General features: G+C 36.4%; 4 protein-coding genes across 10 annotated transcripts in view; 2 read left to right on the forward strand and 2 right to left on the reverse strand.

Moving 5' to 3' along the window:
* LOC108770202 (cytosolic carboxypeptidase 1) overlaps positions 1–10,896 on the reverse strand; it is a 32,073-nt gene extending 21,177 nt beyond the window's left edge. For 2 of the 5 annotated variants that reach the window (XM_018521658.1, XM_018521657.1), the window contains exons 1-14: positions 10,525–10,896; positions 7,657–7,805; positions 5,240–5,322; positions 4,274–4,391; positions 4,016–4,158; positions 3,492–3,636; positions 3,280–3,411; positions 3,067–3,210; positions 2,717–2,888; positions 2,347–2,416; positions 1,794–1,972; positions 1,103–1,718; positions 420–929; positions 151–329 (exon numbers count right to left, since the gene is read on the reverse strand). In XM_018521658.1, coding sequence (XP_018377160.1) covers positions 151–329; positions 420–929; positions 1,103–1,718; positions 1,794–1,972; positions 2,347–2,416; positions 2,717–2,888; positions 3,067–3,210; positions 3,280–3,411; positions 3,492–3,636; positions 4,016–4,158; positions 4,274–4,391; positions 5,240–5,322; positions 7,657–7,805; positions 10,525–10,622 — 2,738 coding nt within the window. In that variant the 5' untranslated portion in view covers positions 10,623–10,896. Of the gene's footprint in view, positions 1–150; positions 330–419; positions 930–1,102; positions 1,719–1,793; positions 1,973–2,346; positions 2,417–2,716; positions 2,889–3,066; positions 3,211–3,279; positions 3,412–3,491; positions 3,637–4,015; positions 4,159–4,273; positions 4,392–5,006; positions 5,027–5,239; positions 5,323–7,656; positions 7,806–8,715; positions 8,732–10,494 lie in introns of those variants that run through there. The other 3 variants (XM_018521659.1, XM_018521660.1, XM_018521661.1) reach the window with 3 other exon arrangements.
* Positions 10,897–14,778: 3,882 nt separating this feature from the next.
* LOC108770113 (uncharacterized) lies at positions 14,779–16,795 on the forward strand. Its single transcript, XM_018521423.1, has 4 exons — positions 14,779–15,108; positions 16,006–16,176; positions 16,246–16,374; positions 16,480–16,795. Exons 1-4 carry the CDS (start codon positions 15,103–15,105, stop codon positions 16,666–16,668), a joined length of 495 nt encoding a protein of 164 aa, XP_018376925.1. The 5' UTR covers positions 14,779–15,102; the 3' UTR covers positions 16,669–16,795.
* A 2,674-nt stretch (positions 16,796–19,469) lies between these two features.
* LOC108770243 (uncharacterized) lies at positions 19,470–22,535 on the forward strand. Of its 2 annotated transcripts, XM_018521727.1 has the most exons (3): positions 19,470–20,250; positions 20,437–21,077; positions 21,723–22,535. In XM_018521727.1, exons 1-3 carry the CDS (start codon positions 19,551–19,553, stop codon positions 22,032–22,034), a joined length of 1,653 nt encoding a protein of 550 aa, XP_018377229.1. In that variant the 5' UTR covers positions 19,470–19,550; the 3' UTR covers positions 22,035–22,535. The 2 variants fall into 2 exon arrangements, with proteins under 2 accessions (XP_018377229.1, XP_018377228.1); XM_018521726.1 differs by having other exon boundaries at positions 19,470–21,077.
* A 48-nt stretch (positions 22,536–22,583) lies between these two features.
* On the reverse strand, positions 22,584–25,316 carry LOC108770244 (uncharacterized). Of its 2 annotated transcripts, none has more exons than XM_018521728.1 (2): positions 24,917–25,316; positions 22,584–23,413 (listed from the first exon to the last, which is right to left on the reverse strand). In XM_018521728.1, exon 2 carries the CDS (start codon positions 23,411–23,413, stop codon positions 22,691–22,693), a length of 723 nt encoding a protein of 240 aa, XP_018377230.1. In that variant the 5' UTR covers positions 24,917–25,316; the 3' UTR covers positions 22,584–22,690. The 2 variants fall into 2 exon arrangements, with proteins under 2 accessions (XP_018377230.1, XP_018377232.1); XM_018521730.1 differs by having other exon boundaries at positions 24,906–25,316.
* Between the last annotated feature and the right edge of the window lie 1,581 nt (positions 25,317–26,897).

Consider the following 26,897-nt stretch of genomic DNA (forward strand, 5'->3'; position numbering starts at 1 on the left):
GCGTTTGCCATTAGGTGTACCCTTTTATATCCTTAAATGTAAAGTTAGAAAATCTTAGGTTAAAATTAGGCACATTAAACATCTCCATCACAGCTTTTGTTTAATAAAAAAAGCGGTTTAATAAAAATATATATATAATCATTAACTCACCAACCATTCACGACTCCTTCTATATTTAACATAGGAATTATTTTGAACACATAATCGTCACGTAAACTGTTGGCGTATTGATTGTCACTTAGGAGAGCTTCCATGGTTCCATGCATCACCCAAGAAGCGTTGCTTTCACCAGGATGTACTCTGGATGTTAAAAAAATCATCTTTCGTGTCTGAAAGAGAATGATATTTGGCTTTAAACATTTGCTATGTTAAACGACATATTGTCATGCGAAGATGTATACATCTGAGAGATTTCTTACATGTATAGGATTGGTCTTGGAATCTGGTGACGTAATGGTAAGCACAGGATTCTCATTGCCGTTTAAAGTCTCGCAGAGTGTCTCCGCGCGAAAGTATACGTTTGCCACGGAGACACTTTTCGTCCACTTCCAGATATTAGTCATCAGCCGGCTGTACGTGTAAGGAAAATGATACGCCAGATAACAAACATCGTAAGCGTGCGGAAACGTAACTGTGAAGGATGTCGTGAAGTATGTCTTTCCTTTGATGGACCGTTGATAACAATTTCGATAGTAACAAATGTCCACACCGGTCCTCACCCAACCTGGCCTACCACATTCCGCCTCTGTAACGCTGAACAGTATCGGCTTCATGCCGAAATTGAACTGTGAGTTCGTCTTCTCGCAGTTGATTATATTGAACGTGTATGCACTCGCCTCCATGCTGGAGACCTCGAAGTAGAACCATTGATGTCTGGAACCGCTGTTGACATCTGGCGTCAATATAAGATCATATTCTCGTGGACCTATCTAAGGAGAAAGCAGACGTTAAATGTTAACGTAGCGAAATTTAACGAAAAAGAAATTAATTCATGTACCCTCGGATTAACTTGCAGAAATTGCCGCCAAGTCACTATACGAAGTCTCTTACGTAATATGAACATAATCGATTATATAAAGTGCAAGTAGCGGATCGACTGTACCTGAATAGCTTTCCTCAGATTGCCACTTTCAAATCTGGACTCAAACTGCAACCGTTTCGTGTCCACGTTACGCTTGCCAATCCTCTTCTCGTCCCTGTTATCAAACAGCCACTCATCGTCCGACGTTCCCCGGGAGATGGAGTTTGCGAGTGCATCAAGGTCATAAACAACTTCCTGGAAAGTGGTGACGGCGTGGAGACCTCGTTCCACGCAGGTTAGCAATTTCGCACGGCAAACTTTCCTGTCCTTAGTGTTGAGCGGTTCTGCTTTTCCCAGACCGTCGCCGCCAATCAGATCCGGATAGGCGACCTTGACAAAACCTATAACGCTTCTCACTCTACTCGCTACGACGCAATAAGCCTGTCGATCCGTGACGTTTGCAGACATGTCTTTTAGGACCTTCAAATTGTGCGTGCCATTCGCCAATTGACTCTTCGTCGTACCGTTAGATTTCGAAAAGTCCTTGATCGAGGTCTTCGTCTTTCCCGCTTTCGCGAGCGGCGAATTTATCTGATCGTCATCCATCAAACAAAGATCGATTAGTTTGCCATTTGTCGATCCGACGATGTGTAGTTGCGATTGCAAATTTCCCAGCTCCTTGAAGAACGTATGATATCTGATAAAAAAAAAAGAGATGTTTGTAATTATAATTGATATCGATGTGCGTTTGTAAAAATTATATTTTACCTACCCAGCAAGATCCTCCTCTGATCTCTGCGAAGTAAAAACTCCGGCAAAAAATTTGTTCTCGTCCACCTCATCGCCCAAGTGAATCTCATTGTCCATTGTATCTCTGGAATCGTGACTCTCCTCGTCATCCCCGGAATCAAGATCGCTGTACTGTCTACCAATCGAAGCCACGCTGTTCGCCTTCACAGAAACCAATATTCGAATGTTTACAATATGAACATTTTGAATATCACGATATTATGTACGCAAAGTAAGAATTGTTAGAGGAAATACACTGAGAAGAACTGTTCATTTGATTAAATTAATTTAGTTTGTCTTTCTTTCTTTCGTTGGAGAATATGTATTTAAATCAAATATAATATGTTTGACTTAAATACATATACATATTTCGTCGAAAAAAATAAAGATGAATTGATTTAGTCAAATGAATAATTTTGTTTTTTTTAGTATACATGATGTTATTAATAAACGCATGTTTTAGTCAGTGTAACGCTTCAAATATTACATTCGCAGCGTATTATGTTAATCCGATTTTTTATGAGGAAGTGACACACCTGACTGTCGATGTCGCTACCGCTTTCAGCACTGTTCGCCCTGTTGACATTCACTTCGGGCAGAACAAATCTGCATGCAAAAAGAAAAGAGAATCAACCAAGAGTTTAATGCACATAATCATAAATAATGCATTATCAGGCTATTTGAATACGTTTGTTCTCAACTAATCTGGTAATATTTTACAACAAAAAATACCGTTATTTATTCGTCTTGATCTCTGTAGCAACACAAAAAGTGATCAACTCATAATATTTATAATAATCTTTATATAAAGACACCAAGAAAATATTGAAATATAATAAACATATTACGATTATCATACGAGGTACAGTTTATACTGGTCGAGATGACCTCGAACGTTTCATTCACCTCGCGGGCGACATTTCGGGCACCGGTAGTTCCTTTTTGTCCAGACACTGATTGATTATTCCGCAAATACGCGACAGCAAGCAGTCATAAGCTTTATCCTCTGGACAACTCGTGCAGAACCGGTAGAGTAACTGTAGGCCGTTGTTCGACTTGATAGCCTTCCTTCCAGCTTCTAGAATGTCAGGCAAAGAGTATACGCATGTGATACCGGCGACTTTCAAAAGAACGTTAACAGAGAATGATAATATGAAATATAAACAACTTCAAGTAGAGAAATGTACAAAATTTAAAATTAAACAACTAGTGTCTTTCAGAGTACTTTTTATAGAGTCTATTTCTAGTAAACCTACTTATTACGCAGAGATGCTGAAGCGTATTCAAGGCGTAATTACAAATTTTCAAACGCATCTGCCCATCGAATCTCTCCCATCTCTCGAAAATTCGCATAAGCAGGTGTACTATTCCCGTCTTAACGAATTTGTTACAGCATAGTTCTAGAAGTAAAATGAATGTTAAAATAATTAATAAAAAAAAATATATTATACGTAAACACACGTTCTTACTATTTGTCGTCAAATGTTTGAAGCACTCTAATAATGTCCTTAATTTCAAATGTGGCGTATAACCAACACTGACAAATGTTTTCTCCAAAGTGCTAGTAATACCGTCTTTTACTAGTGTTTGCAAAGAAAAAGCTATAAAAGAATAATAACTTTATTATCCTCGAACACATAAGCAAATTGTCAGATGCATAAAACAAACTATTGTTGCTTACAGTTTTTAGCAAGAGTTTTGATGATCAACAACAGCGGCAATAACGTTTTACTGTTGTTGTAATGCTGCTTTAACAGCACATGGAACACTTTTATGGAGTTGAGCAGTTTCATTTTTGACACAAACTTCTGGTCCCTCTGAGCCACCTAGAAAAATATTTTAACAACTCATATTCGCTAAACATTTTAAAAAATTGCATGCTTTTTTAAGTTCTTGTTATTTCATAAACTAAGGATTTTAATACCATCTCAGAACAAAAACAATATAGTATGATGCATAAAATTACAATGTAAAAAGTTAGAAATAGTCAAAATAAATTCAATACTCTAGAAAAATGGAAATTGAAAAATATTTTCGTAGACATACGCAGTGCGATCGATAAAAGTTCTACTGTGCAGACATACAACGTGTCAAAAGTATTTCGTTCTGTTCATGCAGAAGTAGCAAACCAAACAAAATAATTGTTCTAGTTGCAAAATTAAATTAAAAAGGAGCTTATTACAATGCATCGTTCTTAAAAATCACCTGTCCCAAAATCCAGAGGATGTCTTGAGTAAGTACTTCGCTCATGATGCTATCCGCGTGTTGCAGATTTATTAAAAGTTTAACTAGGACTTGCGTGATACCTAAGTTGATCAGTTGAATGACCGCCATTCGGCTACTGGTTCCTATTAAAGAACAAGCACATTACTTTCATTCCCAAGAAAAACATTATCAAATCCGCGAATTTAACACAATCGGCATTCTCGATAAAACATATATTTCTATAATAATTGCCATTACTTGTGGCATTTCTATTCTTGCTCCCCCTCTCCTTGGATTTGCCTTTGATCATTCGGGGTGATATACATTCGTGTAATATGCCGGCGATGCTGCAATTAGCAACGTGATCCTTGCAATTCTAAAAACAAATTTATGATGAAAAAGAATTATCTCAATTCTTCCTTAAACATAATGATTTCTTTTTTCTTTTTTTTTTGTATAAAAAAGCGCAACAGTACACTGAAAAAAATTTCTGGTTGAAAATGGACGAATCAGAAATTTCTTTGTTAAATTCATTGGAATTCTAGTTGAGATAACCGGAATTCTGATTCATACTATATTTCTGATAAAATCTACTAGAATTCTTATTTTTACCAGAATAATTATATTAATTAGAATTCTAGTTATCTCAACTAGAAATCTAATAGTCATAACCAGAAAATTCTGATTCGTCCATTTTCCATCAGAATTACTGTTTAACCCAACCAGACCATTTTTCTCAGTGTAACAAAAATTACTGCGATAATAGCGAAAAGTAATTATAAAGAATCGTGAGTAATATGCAAGCAATTATTTTATACGCGTGTTCTGACACTTGTCAAGATCTGGAACACATGGATATTTAGATTTACGAGCCTCGCGGCCTCGCAATTTTCTCGACATGCAGACAATGCAAGATGCATGTTGCGTGATACCACGTGACATGGACGGGATATTTCACAGATAGTAGTATAGAACTAATTACCACGCTTACTCAAACTCTTGGCTCTGCGTCGTGTCAATGATATGCCAATCGAATAAGCTCACATGTATAGTAATTATCTCCCTCTCTCGCACATATGCGTATCGATCTTGGCTGTTGTTAACAAGCGAAACAATCGTAGCTTATCCGTAGCACCGATAAGACGCTACACGTTACAATTAATAGGAGCGAGGAGAGATAACGTGACCAAGATCAAATGATTATTTTAATTAAAAATTATTCACCTCCAGGGTCATAATGAACGATTCCATCGCACCGGAATTCTTGAGCCAGAGCTTTTCCAACGTACGCTCGCGTATCCGTCGATCTGAAAGATAAATCGTTTTATTCTCTGTTCTATTCTCTGTTTTTGTTTAAATCGAATTCGTAAATCGCAATTTATTCGTGGCGCCAGACATACTAGTGCGTCTTGCCAATGTCAAGTAAACTTTAACGTGTGCAGTACGTTAGAGAAATCAAGAACCGTACATTGGCGCAATATATTCTTATGTCAAAGTTGACACAGTGCCAATTGGAATCAATGTCAATGTTCAATGAAAAATTCGCATAATGGCAATAATCCAATGCCCCTGCAATTACAGATATCATCGAGTAAATATTTGCAATGTAGCACGTGGGGAATAATACAATAAATTGCGTACGAATTTTCGCTTCAGATGTCACGATAACGGATAAGTATAACTACGGTGACGTGAAACGTGACCTACAGAAAATTTAGTAACGTCTAGAAGTATCCAACTATGTCGCAAAATTTCAGATAATATTAACTGTAATTGCGAACTAAAATTCAACCGCGCAGCAAATTTCGCGATTCGCGAGAACATCGACCAGGAAGATTGCCAGGCCCTTATCAAATTGGCGCACGGGCGCGATCCGAGTGTGTATCGTTTCAAGTCATAGTTTTCTGGATGTCGGCCAACTGGTCTTTGTCGTCAGTGCTTATGCAATCGGCTAACAGGCGGTTCTTCTATTTTAATATAACACGGTAGCGATCGGCTGTTTGCACACATTTGCACACCTGTTTGTCCAAAGGTCCAGGATAGATTGACAAATCAATATTTGACAAATCGGTTTCAAATCCCAACCAAGATAATATTTGCCGTAATAAAATTATTAATATTCAAATTCTTATATATTAACATCAAATTGTTAATTCTAAGATGTTAATTATCGATATTATTTAATTGTCAATTTAATATGTGATGTTATAATACTCCTCTAATTCTGTTCTTGATTGTGTTTCAAGACTGAAAAAGATTTCGAAGCGCAGTTTGCAAAATTGGATGTATAAATTCATACCGGAAATATTTAAGTACTAATTGTAAGATCTTTGACCAAATATAGAATTTCTCTTAGATTTATTCTCATTATCAAATATTATAATGTTTGATAATCATGTGAGTATAAAAATAACGTTTTGCAATAATTACATGCAGATAATAAATATCGAACAAAGTTAATAATATCAATATGCTTAAGAAAAAAATTTTGAAAGACTAAAATTGTTTATAAAAATTATTTACATGGAAATCTGTTGCAAAAAGATGCTAGAAATAGAAATTAGGAATACGGCTGAGCAAACGACCGCATAAAGTTGGCGACTTGTTGGTCGAAAATGACCTGAATTTACATTACACAATTTTGTCATACCGCTGGCCGAGAGTGCTATGACCCACACGTACTACGATTACTATATTTAGTGGTGCTTACACAAGAGACATAGTGTAACATAGTGGTTATTTTATCTTTATTTAACACTGGCAAACAATAAGGATGTAATAATTCACTGTGTCATACTGCGTCATATGTGTTTCTTGCTGAAAAGCACCCTATGACCTGGTTCGACAAAAATGTAAGATTAACTTTACTTTCGGTTTAATTTACTATCTTTTTCTAATTCTTGAAAATAGAGAAAAATAAATAGTAGATTAAAGCAAGATTATGTTAATCTTACATTTGTGGAACCGACCTATATCTCCTTCATCACACACTTGCGTCTCGACAGATCTCTCAGAATGCTCGACGTTTCCGCTAGAAATTTCGTATAGCTCATACATACGTTTTATCAAATTTCATATAAATGGCACGATACAAATGCAATAATAACAATGCGATGGCGCAGAACGTGACGACCAATTTTCTTCGCCATCCATTCCGGGGGAATCACATGAGAATGATAAATCGCGCAAGTTCCACCGTGATTTCGTGCTAGCCGAGAGTAATAATATACCGGCACGAATTTCTCCCTGAAGTGTCCAATCTACCTTCCGATTCGTTTAGAACTTTATTGCCACGGTTCGCGCGCAATATCGTACGCTTATCGTACGAGACCTTTAATGGGGACGACACGCGATACGAAACACTAATGAGAGGGGAAATTGCTGCAACGTCGCTGATTCGCTATAAAATCGAAATAGAGAGATAAAAGAGATAAAGAAAATTTTTTAAAAATACAAAACACATATACAGTTCTTATATCATTAAAATAAAAATCTGTAAAATGTTATTCAAGAATTGTACAAACAATTGAGAAATTCCTCATTGCCGGTAAATGCCAAAAAAAAAGGTTAATTGGCACAATGTCTTCTAAAATACAAAGTTATCGCATCGCGAGATGAGGAATTCCGATAGAGTTGCATACCTGATGAGGTGATACGCGTGTGAATCTTGGCCACGATCGCCCTGAGCGCGTCGCCCGCTTCCTGCGGTTTAGCCGCGTAAGTTCGAAGCTTCTCCAACAGCGCATCGTTCACGACCTCATCCGCGCTTTTATTATTCGCTGACATCACACTAAACAACGCATTGCAAAAAACAACGAAATATCATTTACTCTTCTAAAAGGGACTGTTCGATGCGTATCGATAACACGGAAATCGCTAAAAGCCATTCCTGATTTCGAACGTAGGTCTACGGCAAAGTGAACACGTCAAAACGATATGCGCGCTAAATGCAAAAGCATATAATCGAGCTCTGCCTATGATAACAAGTGAAACGATGAAGGATTACAGAGGCTGCAAGCTAACATTTTGTATTGCCTGAAGCCAGAAACACATAAAAAAACGTGAAGCAGTAAAACGTAAGTAGTAAACGAATTGACCAATCACAATAGAGAACATATGTCATTACGGTCTCTACTGTTGTTGCGTCTCACTACCAATTAACCAGAGTTGAACATTTTTGATAACTCTTTATTGTGATTGGCTAATTCTTATGGTACGTCTTACGGTTAATATGGAGTTTTTGCAATACTGTTTATCCCATATACAGTGAACGCAAAAGTCACGTTATCCTTTTCTTAATTAGGTGTGAAGATAAAGATAACATGACTTTAGCGTTCACCGTATCTGGGATAAACGGTATTGCAAAAACTCCCTATTGTTACGAAAAGTATGTGCGGTAGCCCTTTTAAGTAATCACATTACAGGTTGATGGTTGACGATTCTATAATTTTAGCCAATCACGACATAATGTGTACGGACTAGCTGCATCGTGATTGGCTAAAATAGAACCATCAAACAGAAATCGTAACCAGCAACCCGTAGGGTGATTACAGCTTTATGATACCTGAAAAAGATGATTGACGATTATTTTCTTATATATACGCAAGTGACATCGCGAATTTCGTCTTTCCCTTCGTATTTCTTATCAATATGCCTAACCATGATATAAATGTATAATGTATTTATATCATGATGCTAACTTGCTTTAAGTTACCCATGACAGATGCAAAAGCGATAGCTTTCTGTCACGACGGGACGAACAATGGTGTGCATCGCGCGACCGTCGGCAATACATCGTCGCATCAATGAATCTTCATTGGCTTTCGGCCAACGCGGTCGGAAGAACTGTTAATCACTATTCAGAATCAGTTGGTCGGTTAGTCAATGTCGCGGGGATAAAGTCAACCATCGGAAAATCGACGCGCGTCGGTGCCAAGGTTAATTAAAGTGATCAGGTAAAACGCGACGCCGCTCTAAAATAACTGCGACATGGATTGTCCTCGCACGAGCCGCGATTCCGAGAAGGACGGTCAGAAGGAACTCATTATCGAATAATTAAGCGTCCAATTTCGCATTAACTAGGTAGCAACTATGTGTCATATCAAATGAGATGACGTATTTCACTTGGCCACGTTATGAGGAATCGTCGGCAATATCAAGAACATCGTAAAATTATTTTAATTTTGGCTCTATTTGTTCTAAATTTGTAAGATCTAATTTTCTCACGTTTAACCCTAACTACATGAAATTGCGAAGCAACTAAAAGCAGAAGACGGCATGCGGAATATTTGACATGAAATTATTTCAACTCTTTGAGAGAGAGAGAGAGAGAGAGAGAGAGAGCAGGCAGATAAAAAAATAAGAACAAAAATATTGGTGTTTAGTTATAAGATATTTATTGATAGCTCGCTAATTACAGACAAATTTTTTAATGGATGTGCTTTTCTATAACATATACAGTGTGTGGTTCGAAACATATACCGAAAAAAAAACTAAATTTTAATGAATATTTGTTTGAATAATTCTAAGTAAATATTTACTAAATGTAAATTTATTTATTTGATACAAAAGCCATTCATTGGATTTAACTATCATTCTTATATTGAATAAATATTTATTTACTGTAAGTAAATGTTTGCCCATTGTTAGTACTATTCAAAGAAATATATATTTAAGGTTTAGTAAATTTTTTTCAGTATCTAAATATTCTCAAAGGGTTAAAGAAATGCGTGAGTTACTGCATTAAGCATTACATCGGTGCGTCAATAAGAGAAGCTACGGTGATTGAATGAATTCGTTGTAAGGATACGGTGTAACAATCGTAAAATTTCCTTGTCGTCGGTTTATTAAGCGAGATAATTGAAATGAACATTAATAGCTTTGTAGGCTCCTTTAACGACGATATACTCGATGCCTTTGAGCCGAACAACAATTAATGCCTTTGAGCCGAACAATAATTAATGTATATCCTTAGTAAACGATAATGCTACACGCTCAATTGGTACATAAAAGCTAGCCCAAGCGTATAACGAATCGCGATACAATATCGATAAAAAGAAAAAAGAATAAGTATATCGAATGAAACAAATTCAGCGTTCACACGCGAATATACGTGAGAGGCCAGATTATTTTTCATCCGAATTTATTACCGATTTACGAAATGTGTTTTAAAGTCGTTTAAGATATTCAAACTATTAAGAAAGAGAACGTAATGGTTTATAATTATAATAAATAAAGCTATCCGTGTGTTACCGTTATAATTAAAGTTTTTAAATATTCATAAAAAACATCTATTTTAATGACTACTGCTAATGTCAGGAAGAAACTTCCAAGTCTTTTGCCTCGCTATATAAATATAGCAATCATCAGAAAAGCATATCGAAGTAAATACCGCATACCGAGCGTACGCGACCGTACGTACGATCGTCGACACCGGAAATCGCGACGGAGATGGCGAGCACGTACACACATATACACACAGAAATACGATTGTCTTCTAAGCTCTTTACTCTTCCTGCTGGACGTCGGCCGTATTCTCGTCGACTGGTTGCATTGTCGCCATCGGCCGTCGATTCTCCTTGTCGTACTTCACCGACGTACCTTTCATGACTCTCCCTCCATCTATTTACTTTTGTCAAAAGCCGAATTTCGATAAGTTACGACTGGTTTAAGAAAGGGGGCTGTCGGGAATAAAATTTTTGTCGGGACTTATCCGGAGTGATCTGACAGATATCTGTCGCGAATTGTTCTTCGCGACGCCAACGGCTCAGATGCGGCGATCTTGGCGAGAGCGCGGATCTCTCTGCGCGAAATTCGCGAAGCGATCCTCACGCTTCGCCACTCCACGGCGATTTGACGTTTCTGTCTGCCAAAACTATGTTTAAATGCAGACCGCGCGCGCACAGACGCGGGGCGCGTCTATTTTTAGCGACGGCCGCTTCCCGAAAATCGCGCCCCCTTTCTCTTATCCCGGCGATAACACCCTCGCGGCCTCCAGCACCCTGGCGTCATCGACCGATGCGCCGCGATGCATCGCCGAAGTCTCGCGAAGTAAGAAAGTGTGAACTCCTTCCTTTTACCTCTTTCTATTCTAGATACCAAAGTAACATGATTTGTTAAACAAGGAAAGAACATGCCTGCATTCTCTGCAATGGATAAGATTCGTTCTATATTTGCATATAGATTTATTAACATTTTTATGTCTTGACTTGAATTCTTGGAAAATAAATGAGCATTTTCGAAATCAAATAATTTTCAAAATAGAGAACTGGCAGAGCGCGAAACATCTGGGACTTTGAGATCTCTCTCCGCCTCTTTTGCAGTGTGAGGATCTAGTGCAGAATCTCAAGAAAATAATTGCTGTTTATTTAACGAGTGCCATCAAAGATCATCATCGCGTTTGGTTTGCCAAAACGAAAAATACTTCCGCGACTTTACTATAGTCTTCCAAAACGTCATCGGTTCCGTTAGAATGCAAAAGACGTGGAAATGAGTTACGGCAAGCAGGTGAACATGTTGCAAAATTTTATCTAGTTACGTATTACTTTGTATGACGTTGAAGAAATATTAGAATTTTCTAGAACCTACGTGAGGCAGATTTGCTTGATAAACTTTTTTTGAAAGCCCAAGCGGCATTTTGAAAAGATCCAATGAAAGACCGTTTCATTTCGGTAACGAGAATCGCATAAAAAATGAATCAGTATTGTTCATAAATTTTCATTGTCAAACGCAAAACAATTTTTAGTTGTAACCACTGAAAGCAAACTGACAGTACATCAATATTAATTAATCATATCAAGCAAACATTACAGTAACATTAATATTAATTAATTATATAAATTAATATAGCACACGTACACAACAGTGACATTGTTGAGTAGGAAATTACAACATTATTTAACAGAGAAAGCAGCTTTACAACTATTATAAGATTCTTCAATACGATTAGTCTTGTTCTCTAGATCCTTATTAGATTTAAATCTATGTATCAATTATATTAAGGAATTATACAACATAAGGCGTTCATGTCTAATAATATTTCTTGTGAATTTATACAGTTTCCAGTTCAAGCTAACTGTAAGGATAATTTGTCAATCTTGAAACACATAGCTCTAAACCGAAACTGGAATAACACTATTATAATTGAATTGGTAAGCAATTTAATAATATTGATGCTTGACGTAATGTTACTGTTATATAATATTGATGCTTGACGTAATGCTACTATTATATAATATTGATACTTGACGTAATGTTACTAATGTTCTATGAGAGCAAATATGAAATCTGCTTAACGGAATTCAGGCTTACAATTAGATTCTTGATTTTTTTGTTGAATTCAATCAGAAAATCGATAATCCGTAACAAAAAATTTCTACGTGTAACTATTCGATGCAATTAAGATGCCACACCAGAAAAAAGACTTGGATTATTTATTTAATTACTAAGAAAATCGTAAAATCAGAGATAGCGTCAGCGGCGCGATATTCGCGTGCGGCTGTCACATTGGCGCATGTTTATTCACGTGCGGCACGTTCGCCGGCATAAAGACATTAAAATTGCGCACGAAACGACACACGATGCGTTATTAACGGAACACGATTCATGGAGTTTATCGAAAACGAACCGGCACGAGACACATCGAGATGAATCGTGTTAAGAATTGAGCCGAAAGGGGAGGCGTTAAGAAAGCAGCCATCAAGCAGGAAATACGACTTGCTCTCCAAGGCTTCTTCTCTCTCGAGGACAGCATCGTAGTCGGCGATCATGTATGACCAACACTGAAATTACACGACCTCCGAGTCGAACGACGACTGGCATACCAGTGTTGAACAGAACCGAGCAATCAAGCTGTCTAACAATTAAATGTACGAAGCTCACTTGTTGATGAACGCGAATTCGCGCAATCCTGCGGATTGATTAGCGAACGTGCGAAGTTCCACGAGCACGGTCGAGTTCTCACGAGGCTCTCCTATCGATTGCCGAAAGGGCGCTCTCTGGTTCAAACTGGTCCACGCTCTCCTCTCGCCAAATTAGTCCATCTTGTGAAACTCAAGTTTTCGAATTCGATCAACAGCGCGAGGATCATGGTGGAAGAAAACTTCCATGGCGAGGATCTGGTTAATCTTACGATAACTTCACATGCTATATTTACACATATAATTACTACTGATGATGGCATTAATATAATTTAATTTGCTTCACTGTAAGTAAAGTACACCATTATTATTATTATTATTATCGTATATGAAGAAAAAGAGTATGAAATGTTGTATGTAAATTATTATTTAAATTATAGTCTTTTGAAGCGAAGCCGCAGCTTGCAGATTCCTTGCTCGTAATGTTGTTAACCTGACCCGATGATAATTGAGGAAATAAACTAAATAAACATAACACTGTATTATTCATATAAAACAGATATTTTTCAACTCGTAAAAAATACAGATTGAAATCTCAAATTTTATATAGTATACAACATAAACGTTTATGTCATAATCCGACATTCGTAACACATGAATTATCGTTGAGGGTTAACAATTTCGAAGTGTTTACAAAAATTATCAGTATTTTAAATTTAAAATACTGATATTTATTTTAAAAAATTTATTTAAAAAAAAATAGATACGTTCTCAAGGCGGATAAAATATCAAAAACTCCATTTTTCATAACAGATAAAAAATATTCATAGATATGTCATAATGGAAGGGACTCGTGTCACATTTAAGTATGTCAAAGAAGAAGAAACATTCGATTAGATTAATTGCACATTTATTTATAATATCTATTTGTTTGATCAACAATAATATATCATCAGTCACAGATTGCCTCACCAAATTTTTTTTCTTTCATCTGATTCTCCGCAGAACGACGTTATCAGCGATTCTCATCGGGACAGCCATACTCAGCGACGACATTGCATCTTTACGTCATTTAGCAGAACATTATATGTATCTGATCAACGTCGCTAAATTTCAGCCGCCAAATTGTCATCAAGGTGACCGGCGTCGTGTTCGGCGACGATACACCCACGCGACTCAAACGTCACGTTTCCGTTCACGCTACGGTGCTAATAACTGTCGGATCGACAGCGTGGCACGAGGCCAATAAAAAGGACGCTGCATAGAGCATGAATCGGCGAAACATTAGAAATTCAAATCCAATGTCGTTCGTATAAGATGGACACTCGGTCCGACCACGCCTCTTATTCATGACCTAAGCACAAGAGCATAACCGGTTCACGCGACCACGTTTTTCAACATTTAAACCCACCTCACTCTATGGAACACTCGCGCTATGCGGTACTCTATTCGCGCACATCAACTTCCCCTTCGTCGTCCTTCGCAAATCATGCAGGAAGGACGTTTAGGGTTGCACCAGCGATCAATACGCGGCGGACTTTATTGAACGCTACAATCTCAAACGCGCGATCCATTCTCTTGGAATTTTACCTTTACGAGTTTTGAGATCGCACACATAGAAATTCCCGATAGGAGCACATAAAATAGTCGCAAAGCGAATCTTTTCAGCTGCAGTTCCATTCTAAATGCAACGCCTTGATCGTAATCCCTTAAAGCGTTCCTCCTCTAAAAAATCGAGAATCGAAAGGCGGAAACAGAGAATATCTTTAAATCTCTCTTACACTGCAACATATATATTAATCGTTAAGAGAACCAGATAATAACAAGTTCATAAGTTTATTATCAAGGATATCAGCAAACGTCGACGATACAGTTTATCCGTTAAAAGAATGCTTGGTTTCGATCATACTTGAAGCCGATACTGAAACTGATATCGAGGCCGCTTCTCGCCGGGTCTCTGTGAATTGTGCTACGAGTTCCGCGTTAAAAAAAAAAAAAAGAAGAAGAAGAAAGGATAGTACGCCGTATTTTGCGTGCGCTGCCCGAGCGATCGGGAGAGGAGACGACACAACGAGTAAACGTTTGTAGAAGCAAAAAAAAGCCGCAGATGATGTTCGACGGGGTGGGGCTTTGCTCTCCAGGCCGAGAATATATAAATCGCAGGTAGGGCTGAAATTCAAGTTAGTTCGGATACGAGCTGAGGCTATCGGCAATCTACGGAAACGAGAGATGCGGGTGAGTCTGTCGGTGATTCATTACTGTGGAACTGTTGCTATTGTTATTCTGTTCGATTATTTGCATATGTCTAATGACGCCAATTTGACATTAAAATGAAACGGGACTTCTTCCTATTTGTTTTTTCTAAAGTGATACTTGTTAAATTTGTCAGTGATTTGTCGTGCTTCCGCTTTACAATTTTTTATTTATTTCACAAAAAATAAAAGATTTAATTAACTGTTGTTATTTATATAAGATCGTAAAAATTGCTTTATTCTATACAGTTAATATGAAAAAATAAAAATAGATCAAAATAGCGAGATATATTAATAGAATATTATTGTCATACGTACCGCGCTGACGTCATGATGTTTTCGTGGAAAGTAATTTCATTTCTTGTTTGCTCGGATCATTCGCATGCAACACACGAAATTTGACGGGTAAATCTCATTTCAAAAAGTCATTGCGTATGTTTCTTGTCTACGCTTTTGAGAAACAATAAACAAACTCATTATACCCTAACAATACCGATAATTAAGAAAACTACAAATAAATATATAATAATAAACGGAAAGTAATTTCATTTCTTGTTTGCTCGGATCATTCGCATGCAACACACGAAATTTGACGGGCAAATCTCATTTCAAAAAGTTATTGCGTATGTTTCTTGTCTACGCTTTTGAGAAACAATAAACAAACGCATTATACCCTAACAATACCGATAATTAAGAAAACTACAAATAAATATATAATAATAAATATAATTAATATATAATATATATAAATATATTAGAATGTAGAAGCACTATATTTTAATGTTTGTTGTGTTCTTCATATATCTATTTAAATATATAATATAATCTAAATTGCTATGTGAACGTATTTCGATGCCGCTTAATTTTAAATTTTTTGCAGGGTTTATCGTCTTTTGTAATTTTCTTCGCGGTGATAGTTGGAACGGCAGTATCGAAACCATTATGGTCGACTTTAGTCAGCACTAATTATCTGTATTCCACGCCCGAAATTGGACAGCAGCAATATCTTGCCGCATATCAAGATACGCATTCTCCCTATTACGTTTACAATGTATTACAGACATAAAATATTGTACAACTAACGCTTGGACATCATCTGTAACATTATGCGTCTTTTTAGATGTATTCAAACGCGGGAGGTATATCGAACACTCTTCATGTTAGCAGCAAACCAGAGATTTCTCACTTTCCTGCTTATAGTTTCTATTATGAAACACCAATTTATGATATCCGGATTCCATTAAATCCTGTAATTATGTTATCTCAATGAACTTTTATTCAAAAAGTTGTTTTTCACTCGAGTTATACGCTGTAAGCTACATACACAAATGAATAATAACTTGTATTATTTCAGGTTTATCCGGTGCTGACACCATTTCATCCAGGAATACCTCCGGCATTTCCGCCAACATCGACAGAACAATCTTCCAACGAAGACGATTATGACGGCATCGAAAAGTTAGATACGAAAGTCGATCCGGATACAGAGACAAAAAACCCAGAAAATACAGATAACGATTCCATAACTGTGGAAGCAATATGATATAATTCTCCTTGTACAACATAGCGTATATGTAAACGTGAAAAGTTATAATAAGTACTATCGTTTAATACGATAAATGTTCGCTTTTTTAATGTTACTTTTATATTTATGTTATGTTGCGCTACATCCAAGATATGTTAAAAAGTACTTTTTGACCAAATTTTTATTAAAAGAGAAAAATAATGCACTGTTACATTCGTACGTAAGAATACGTCCGATATTTGTAATAAAAATTAAGATTTTGGTAGGTTTCACTTTATTTATCTTTTCCCTATTTCAAATTACCATTTGAAAGTTACTTGAAGTTATTTGCAAAGTAGGGAGATGTTGATATTGAGGAAAAAAATATCAAATATAAATATACCTGTTAATTTAAAAAGTATTCATATCAAATAAATAATTAATATATCAAATAGAATTTCGCTGATCGATATTTATAATAAAAGAAATAAGAAAAGTAGAATGTGTGTGTGTTAAGTTTTAACTATTTTTTAGTAATAATGAATATTCTTTCACGTTCTTGATGTTTTCTGAATATGAGCAATGCACTCGACTTCGCTTAAACAGCCCTTTAAAAGCATCTTCAGATTCCCACTTGAGTGCTCCTCTCCCTTCAAGTATCTATTATTCTTAAGTCTGTTTTTTATAGCTGAATTACTATACATTTTTGGAACTTAAAGTGAGATAGCTAGTGATGCATTTCGATACGAGAATCTCGGAATATCGTCTCGGAATTTCTCGTATTAAAAATATCATTTCCGAGATTATCATACGTCATTTGTTTTTCTCGTCTCGTCTCGTCTCGAAAAAATCGCAGAAATATCGGAATAAGAAATAAACATTATCTATGAAAGAGTTAAAACCAGATCAGAGACAGTTGTTGATTCCGTTGCATCGGTTTAATAAAAAATACACATTTCTGCATCAACAGTAACCAAAATTAATTAAATTTAAACATTAAGAGGTCAAGATCAAACCAAATAATTGATTTTAAAAAATTAATTCTATAATATTAGTTAAGAAAACCAATTAATATAGAGATTTACAGCTCTTAATGAAAATTAAAATATTTTATTCTTTTGAATGAAAATACAATAAAACGTTATAATTGTGTATTATGACGTGACGTTTGCACCGTCCGTCGTAAATGAAACGAGATAGTCAATATTCTTGAATGTCTCGCGATAAAATTCGAGAATCTCAACAAGCGAGAATATCGGCCCATCGAGACGAGAAAATCGTATCGCTCATTTCTTTTTGTCGAGACCAAATCTCGGTATCGGTATTTTCTCGTCTCATCTCGCTCGAACGCATCACTAGATATTGGTATGTATTTAATATTTGACGAAAGCGAGAAAAATATTGCTAGTGCAGTCTAGTGTAGGAATAAAAAAAACACACTTCTTGTTTAAACATTCGGTGAATAACAAGAATAGAATAATATCTAATGGCGCTCTAAACGATAGAAATCTGAACATAGCTTAAGCCTTAAATACACATAATATAATATGTAATTGGTACATCTCGGAACTCTTTCATTTTAATTGAAAAACATTCAAAGTTTATTGTGATATCCTCCTTTATATTGTAATAATATTGTCAAATTTTTATGTAAAAGTAATAATATTTATCTACATGATTGATGTACTTCTATTTCTTGATATACCGCTTCTATTGACGTACTTTTTCCTAAATCTGTCAGATCCATAGTTTTTTTTACATCATACACCAAAGCCAGATTCATTCTTTAAATTTTCCTTTTCAACAATTGAAATCAATCCACACTACTTGCATCCACACATCTTATGCATTCATATATGCATGAGAAATGGCAATCACACGCATAGAATGAAAAATATAGCAATATAGACCAACAACTTGTCTTTGTTTAACATTTGATAAACAACAAGGATGAAATAAACGTTGCGAGTATCAAGTGGAATGCACCTTAGACCGTTAACTCGCTTATACATATACTATAGATACATAATAAGCTTTCTATAAGTCATTAGTCTTAAAACACTAGGTGTAGTAAGCTTTAAGAAATCGATCAATTAACCCGGATCTGCAATAGATTTTTAAACCTTATAGCTGTAAGAAATTGACCAATTACAGTCGAATCTGAGAAGAATAAGCGACTGTGATTCGCCTATTTCTTATGGCTTAAGGCTTAAAACCGTATTGTAGATCCGGACTAATTGGACAGTTTTTTATGGCTTAAGACTTAAAACACCTATTGTAGATCCGGACTTACAGTCGAATGTGAGAAGAATAATCGACTACAATTGGTCAATTCCTTATAAAGCTTAAGAATTACTACTATTGTGTTTGCGGGGTAAAAGTACTATAATACTATGTAGCATGAAAGCCTGTGATTTACGCACGTTTATGCATTGCTCCTGATAAAATTATATAAACTAATTATGTTATAGATATATTAATGCTTTTATTTAAAAATATTTAATTTAGGAATAATTTAAAGATATTATTCGATATTGCATTTCCATACTTTTTCTATTCTATATTTTATATCGAATCTAGAAAAATCTCGAATAATCGATAATATTAAATATCAATAATCCTATTGTAAATAAACATCTCTATTATAAATTTATTAACAAACATTTATTAATTTTTCATATCAGAAAAGCTATTTATCAAATCGACAGAATTCGACAGATTTGATATCGCCTCACAAAGAACAGGACAGCGACGAAGTAACTTTGCGTCAATAAATCGATCGTTGTTACGACAAAAAAAATGTCGAGGTCATTTACCCCGAGAATCCGAGATAAAATGGGGTCAAAGATGATGAGAAGTCTTCGAGTCCATCAGTACATCGATTTCCTTGGAACGCGCTCGTCGATATCGACGTTACAAAAATGATTGTTCGCCATGGAACGTTATGGGCAATCGCGGTGCTGGTTCTTCTTACGAGTGTATCATTTTCGGAATCTGTAAAACTACGAAAACCACGAAAGAGGACCACGGCAAGAACTCCGTATCAACAGTCCAGGATTGGATCGGTAATCATAAGAGTGATGCATAAACATTCTGATGATGATCTCACGCGTAGTGCATCGGCTGGTTGTGCTAACGGCAATTGTAGAAATGTGCACAATAAATTTAACTTTGAACCTGTCAACGAAGCGATGTCCGAGAAAGATAATTTCCTCTCAGACGAGGAATCATTGCGTTACGTCGTGCATCCGGAGAAATATGAACATTTCGTGATGAGAAAGAATACAGGACACGCGAATAGATACAAAAGGGACTATACATTTTCGGAATTACGTTCATCAAATACAGACGATCGTACAGTGGTTAATCGTGACGCGAGTGAAGTATCAAAAAATATAAATAAAGGAAATTTTATGAAAAAAATTTACAGACTTCCGTTGTACAAAACGATTTCACTAAATCCGTTCAATAAATACACAAAGAATCTTTCGAAATCTTTAAGTGAAGCAAACAGAACGAGAAGAAGCCTCGCTGTTGATTATTCTTTGCAAAGAAACGATAGTGACAGTGGCGATGCGAGTAAAGTACCAAAAAACGTAAATAAAGGAAATTTTACGAGAGTTCCGCTGTACAGAATAGTTTCACTACACGGACTTAACAGATATACAAAAAGTTTGGAACCTTTAAACGAAGCAAGCAGAACGAGAAGAAGCCTCGCTGTTGATTATTCTTCGCAAAGAAACGATAGTGACAGTGGCGATGCGAGTAAAGTACCAAAAAACGTAAATAAAGGAAACTTTACGAGAGTTCCGCTATACAGAATAGTTTCACTACACGGGCTTAATAAATATACAAAGAATTCTAAATTTTTAAGCGAAGCAAGCAGAGCGAGAAGAAGCCTCGCTATTGACTATTCTTCGCGAAGAAACGACAGTGATTATTACGCACAGCGAAAAGCCGTCATGGACAGATATTACGCACGGCAGCGTGAGATAAACGCGCGATACGCTAATCGAACAAGCACGACTCCGCGATTTAAGTACAACAACGTAGCGCCGACAAGCAACGTGTTCAATCTCGGACGTATATATTCTAATATAGACTCGACGGCGAGGGACACTGCAACTTTTCTTCATCCATCCACAAAGATAGATCCAATATATAGCAACGAATCGCGATACAACAAAATACCGACGGAACTGGACAATCGACGAAACTTCGTTCCTGAAATCGAACCCGACTTCAAATCTGACACGGATTTGTCTCAAATGAGAAGCAGCGGCAATAGCGAAAGAAACGCATTGGATTATTTCGTCACACCCACGCCCTGCACGAATTTATCCTCAAATGGCACTTTCGCACCGAAAACGCGACCCAAGCAGGCACAAAATTGCACCAGTGAAACAGAGCAGAGCAATGAGGACTGCGCTTACAATTCAGTATATAAGGTGCATTAATATAATAAATATCACTTTTACATCTCTCACGAATTTCTATCGATTCAATTTTAGTATAAAACTTTTAGAGTGAATTGTCACTCCGAAGAGTGAAATCTTATTCTTAAAGATTGAAAATTGAGCCACTCTTTTTTAAGATTGGCTCAATCTTCACTCCTTAAGACGAGATTTCACCCCAAAGAATTCAGAGAGTATTTTTTCATTGCTTTAGTACAAAATGTACTCTCTAAAATTTTTAGAATAAATCTCTCTCTGAAGAATGAAATTTCACGCTTAAAGATTGAAAGGTAAGCTATTCTTTATCAAGACTGTCTTTGCTTTTTATCCCCATAGCAAAAAATGTCATGGTGACATGCGAATGTTCGCTTTGTCACAGGTACAATTACTATGACATGATTGTGAAGCGGTCATAAAAAATTGTACCTCACTGTAATGCTGCTATGACATATACAGATTAAGCTAATAAAGTGATGTCACTGTGACCTTTTGATAATCTCATAGTGGCGTCACAATTTTGTGAGCCTATTGTGACGTCATTGTAAAGTTTTTTACTATGAGAATAGAGATTCCATTCCAAAGAATTTAGAGAGTATTCTATTATATGATGTATTACGGATTATGTGTTTTATTTTCTAGAATAACACCGAAGGCAACCTACGATGGGGAAAGTGCGAAGGAAAAATTGTGTATCAACACAATTTGCTTCTAGGATTAAGGGGTCCTTCGAACCTTGACGCTCTGTTTGAAGTAATCATTCAAGGCCCTGTCTGCATCACTTGCGTAGAAGCGTTGCGATATAACGAAACTAGAGCGACAGTCGCGTTGGATTCCGGAGGACGTGGATACGAATACGCGAAACTGAGGCTACAGGGTTACGAGAACGAAGGATTTTCCTACATAATAAAGGTTTGGGGCATCAATAAAATTGGTGAGGTTTGCGATAAGTAGTAGACTAATCAAGATACGAGCGACGTATAAAAATAAATGAGCTAGGTAACATTATGTCACACACGTATAAAAAAATTGTTAATACGAAAAATTAAGTAATATTTTTATAAATATATTGATAAGTTTTATGACATCATTTGTTTAGTCCTACTTCGTATTAAGAGCAAGTAATTTTAAAAAACAAGACAATCTTAATACGTACAAAAGATACATCACAAAAAATAAAAAAAATTCTCCATAAAAAATATCTGCGCAAATGATCCAAATATTCTGAGTGCTTATTGTTCTTCTGATTCAATATTAGTGTAGGACGTATGTACCATTTTTGTAGATAGTATTCTTCAACTTGTCGAATATCTGTATTGTCATGTAGATTGGAGATTATACACTCAAACAATTGCAGTTCAATGTAATGGCGCGATCAATGTACTAAATGCCAATTGCACAGCCGCGCCAACAAGCATTGATTATTCCTCAACAAAGTAACAAAGGTTTTTACTTTCTTAAAAAAAATTAAAGAAATAAAAGAAGGAAACAAGAAATTCTGACATATCTATTCACACTTGTAACATTCATTAAACAAATTCGCGGAGCCTTCTTTTTCACCTATTTATCACCATTCAGTTCTAAATATCGATACTTCCATTTTGCAAAGTTCAAGATCTCTTCGGAATGGAAGTCGGAAGAGGCGGCGGTGGTACATTTGGTATTTTTTCTCGGCCGTTTTTCGTATGAGTTCTCTTCTCGTTGTGGAAACTTGGTAATAGATGATCGGAATCGACGTTCTTCGGCGTAGTAGCTGGAATTGGTTCCAAAGACTCGTAAGGCCGGTAATTGATGTAGTAAGTGCCAGGTACGAGATGTGGGTTGAAGCTGTTGTACGTATAGACGTACGGCTCGTAGTAGAGGGAACGATAGTTCGGATAGAAGGTCAATGGCTCCTGCTCGTTCTTCTTCGCGGAGTTCTTCGTATCGCCGTTTTTCGGATTGTTTTCCTTCTCACGATCGGTGATAGCGGTGTCTTCGTGTTCTTTCGCGATACCAAAGCTCATTGACTCGGCTAGACGCGACGTTGAGGAGGAGACCTGCGCTTGGTCGTTCCTGACCGCTTTACCATCGGCGAGCAGCGGATAATGCACCACTTCCGGCCCAACAAAGTGAGGTGCTATCTGCGTGTAATAGAACGGTGGCACGTAGCCGATGGCGGTTCGATGGAAGACCGGTTGTATCACAGGGAATGCTCGCGACGGCGATAGATTCTGATTGCTCGTAATCACGGCATTATACACCCTTGGTACCTTCAGGAGACCCCGTCGCGACCCTTGAGGAGGCGCGGCAAACGCAACGATAGTTAATGCGCACAAGATTAGCAGCTTCATCTAGAAAAAGTACTTTTCCATTAATCCTTTAGTTTTTTATTAGTAAAGGAGGATATTAAAAAGAGGCCATAGAAGGTATAAGTAAAAGAATAATGTTTTTTTGTAGATTTTGACTTCCTGGATATGATATAAATTATTTAAAAAATTCGCGGCATTTGGGGAGCACCTTGAAAATTAAATAAGAATATTAAAATTTGGATAAATACACCATATTCTCGTACTCTCAATTTTCAAAGTGTTCCCTAAACGCATCTTTTTCGGCAGAAATTGGCCTCTTTTTAACATTCTCCTTTATTTTTTTCGTCATAATGATTTCTAGTTGCGTACAAAAAAATAGTTGCAGAAGGATTCAACATAATAAATATATCTTATACGACTATTATATAATAGTGTGTATTGTTCTTCCTAATAAGGAAATGATCGAAAATATTCGAAACGAACAACGCCGAGAGAAGATGGGAGTGTTTCTGTGGAAGTAACTGACACCATTATTGTTTCTGGAAAAGTAACTGATACCACACACAAGTGGCGCAAGTGCCTTGTGTGTAAGCGCGCAAAACACTGCATACAAACGATTCGAGAGCCACGTGCACGGAATGTTACCTCGACTATGCTGATAGGCGTGTACTCGAGATTGAATTATCGAGTATCATTTGAATTCCTATCGTGTTTGAAGTTCAAGCTCCTAGAGCAATATAACTGGTGAAACGTTACAAAGCCGCGAAGCGGCTCAAATGTTTATTGATTTAATCTCAATCTGTTGTATTTCATCTGTTGTTGACAATATAGATTTTTAGTGAAAAATATAAAAGATTACTATGTAAACAAAATTACAATAAAGGACACACCGAACTTTCAATTTCTTTGGCCGATATTTATAGTCGATTCTTATATTTAAGTCTGCCTTAAGTATCAATTGTAGGTCGGTATTCATAGTCCATTCTTATTTCAAGACCATCTTGAGTAATGTCTTAAGATGCTAATACGGCTCTCTAGTTGGTTCGTGACATCTTAAGACTGTTTTAAATATAAGACGGTCTTAAAATAAAAATCGACCATGAATACCTTTGTCTTTATTACGAAAAAAATTATTTAATTTTATATCTATACAAATTTATTTTCTGTTATATTAAAAGCATACATTTTGGATCAATATACCGAGAATATTCTCTCTACGTATCAACGTACGTAGTCAACAGGAAACAGACGCCAGGCAGAAAGGGTTGAAAGATACGACTAAAGCCTGTCAGACAGCGTAGGTTTCACAAGGCGAGCCTGTCAGCGAATAAATAAGATCACGGAAATATGTACATGGCATTGCACCGGTGAATCACCTCATCAGCATTCACAGTTTCACGGTGTCATTTGCACGTGTCACTTCCTACTTCTAACAGATATCACTGTCACGTTCACCTTGTCGAATTAGCTCGTCCTTGGTCCTATCAGAATTATGGTTAGTGGAGCGGTGCGTATTACCGTTTCGTGTACTCACCTTCGTGTCGCTCTTATCAACTTCTGTCTCCTGCGCGTTTCCTGTACAGCGGGAAATCCTTGAGAAGCTGACACCACAAGTAGTAAGAGCGCTGCATAGGCTCGTAGTATATATGGCCCATAGGGTTTCAGGGTTCAAGTCCTGCCTCCCCCACTACGAGTGGCTCTCGGCGAAAGTACTCTCCGATCGCTATAACGTCCAACTTCGGACCAGCCTATATCAGCGGTAGAACAGTAGAAGGACAGCCGTTTTCAATACGTCTCCTTCACCGATGCGATCGAATGCAGCATACGAGCGAACGATTCCTGGGATGACACGCATGTTTTCGAGAATTTGCCATTTTTATATAATTGTGTTAAATGCATGATATATATTTAATATCTTTAATCCAGATTCTGCCGCTACACGAATTATACGAAAACGATCAAACAGAATTTTTATTTTATGTTTCAATAATTATTTGTATAATTATTTATATTAAATTTTATGTTAAATTTTCGAGATTCTTTGTATACTTAATACACGTATCGCTATAACATTCATGATCAAGTTTATGCAAGAATGAGTAAAAAAATAAGACTCTACATTTCAATATGTGTACAGACCGTTGTCAATCATTTCTGACGTATTAACGAATACTGAGTTTTATTCTTCCCAGCTGTTATCTGCGAGGTATTCAATCAGAAAACAAAATGACAATAATCCGTTTTTCCTGCGCCGTCAGTTCATAAATAACTCGATAATAATGCATCGATTTCGTCCGTCGGACAAACTAGTTCACCTTGAATTCCTTCTAATTACAAGCCATTATAATAATTACTACGTGTACTTGTCCTTGAAAGTGACACATACGGAAATAAAGGTATATATCATATTTAAAAATACACAATAATCGTATATCTCTTTTTGCACAGCGCATGATGCCAATTTATTATACGAACTGTTATTATTATCGTAGCTTTGTACAATACTGTTTACAATTATTACTAAGCGCGATCATTACTGACAAATTCTATTTGAATAAAATTTAGATTCTTTTGTGAAACTTTCAAGCAGATATAACATACGTATAAGAATTATAAGCGCGCGTGTGCGCATTCAAAATAAAAAATTTCATAATTCTGATTTCTCTCGTTCGATATCCGCGTTCCGTGTTTACCGTTATAATTATTAATATACGTCATACAAGTTCGTGAAAGACGAATAATAAAACGCTGGTAAGAATGGGCTTGCGACGGAATTTTTACATAAATCGCGCTGTAACATCCAAAATTCCACGTACACGTACATCGGCCGTTTTCACGCACGGCGTGCAGAGCAAGAAAAGCGTCTCGTTGGAATTCATCGTGCATAACTTGGTAAGTCAACGCTCTTGAACATCAGCGTGTATGCGTAGAAGCGCAAACACTACGTGCGAGTTCCTCGCGTAATCGTGTCGCCTCGCATTATTCTTTGTTTGACGAAGACGCATTTGGTCGCTTCGCGATATACGTGCCTATGTCAATACATCTGATGACTGCTATAGCAAAACCAAACTTTCAACTCTCGGTCCAACTTACATATAAACGCATTGCTATTATGAATTTTAACAATCTAGAGCGCATAAATACTTAAAACTACGTGAGCAATTGAAATCTTAATCGAAGTCGCCAAAATTCGCGATTGCTCGAGCATTCTTTTTGATTATTCTCGAGTGGCACGCAATTACGTTAAGCCTAAAATCTTAACATAATGAAAAACACAGGCAAAATAATGTTATGTATTCTGATATACACAGTTTTTAATAAGTCTTTATTTCCTGTTCCTATTGCCTGTGTTTTTTAATTGTGCAATTAAACCTTAAACACAATGAAAAACACAGACAAAAGGAATACACGGAAAAAAATGCTAAATTTTAATAAATATTTGTCGAAATAAATCTAAATATTTATACTAAATGTAAACATATATCTTTATTTGATACAAAAACCATTAATTTGATTTAATTATAAT

This window comes from Trachymyrmex cornetzi, unplaced genomic scaffold, assembly GCF_001594075.2.
Source record: "Trachymyrmex cornetzi isolate Tcor2-1 unplaced genomic scaffold, Tcor1.1 scaffold99, whole genome shotgun sequence".
Classification (NCBI taxonomy): Eukaryota; Metazoa; Arthropoda; class Insecta; order Hymenoptera; family Formicidae; genus Trachymyrmex; species Trachymyrmex cornetzi.

Coding starts and splice junctions, on each gene's coding strand:
- LOC108770113 (XM_018521423.1), top strand. Junction 16,177..16,245: donor CTCCCTATTACGTTTACAAT/GTATTACAGACA, acceptor GCGTCTTTTTAG/ATGTATTCAAACGCGGGAGG. Junction 16,375..16,479: donor TCCGGATTCCATTAAATCCT/GTAATTATGTTA, acceptor GTATTATTTCAG/GTTTATCCGGTGCTGACACC.
- LOC108770243 (XM_018521726.1), top strand. CDS start 19,551: ATGATTGTTCGCCATGGAACGTTATGGGCAATCGCGGTGCTGGTTCTT. Junction 21,078..21,722: donor CTTACAATTCAGTATATAAG/GTGCATTAATAT, acceptor TTTATTTTCTAG/AATAACACCGAAGGCAACCT.
- LOC108770244 (XM_018521728.1), bottom strand. CDS start 23,413: ATGAAGCTGCTAATCTTGTGCGCATTAACTATCGTTGCGTTTGCCGCG.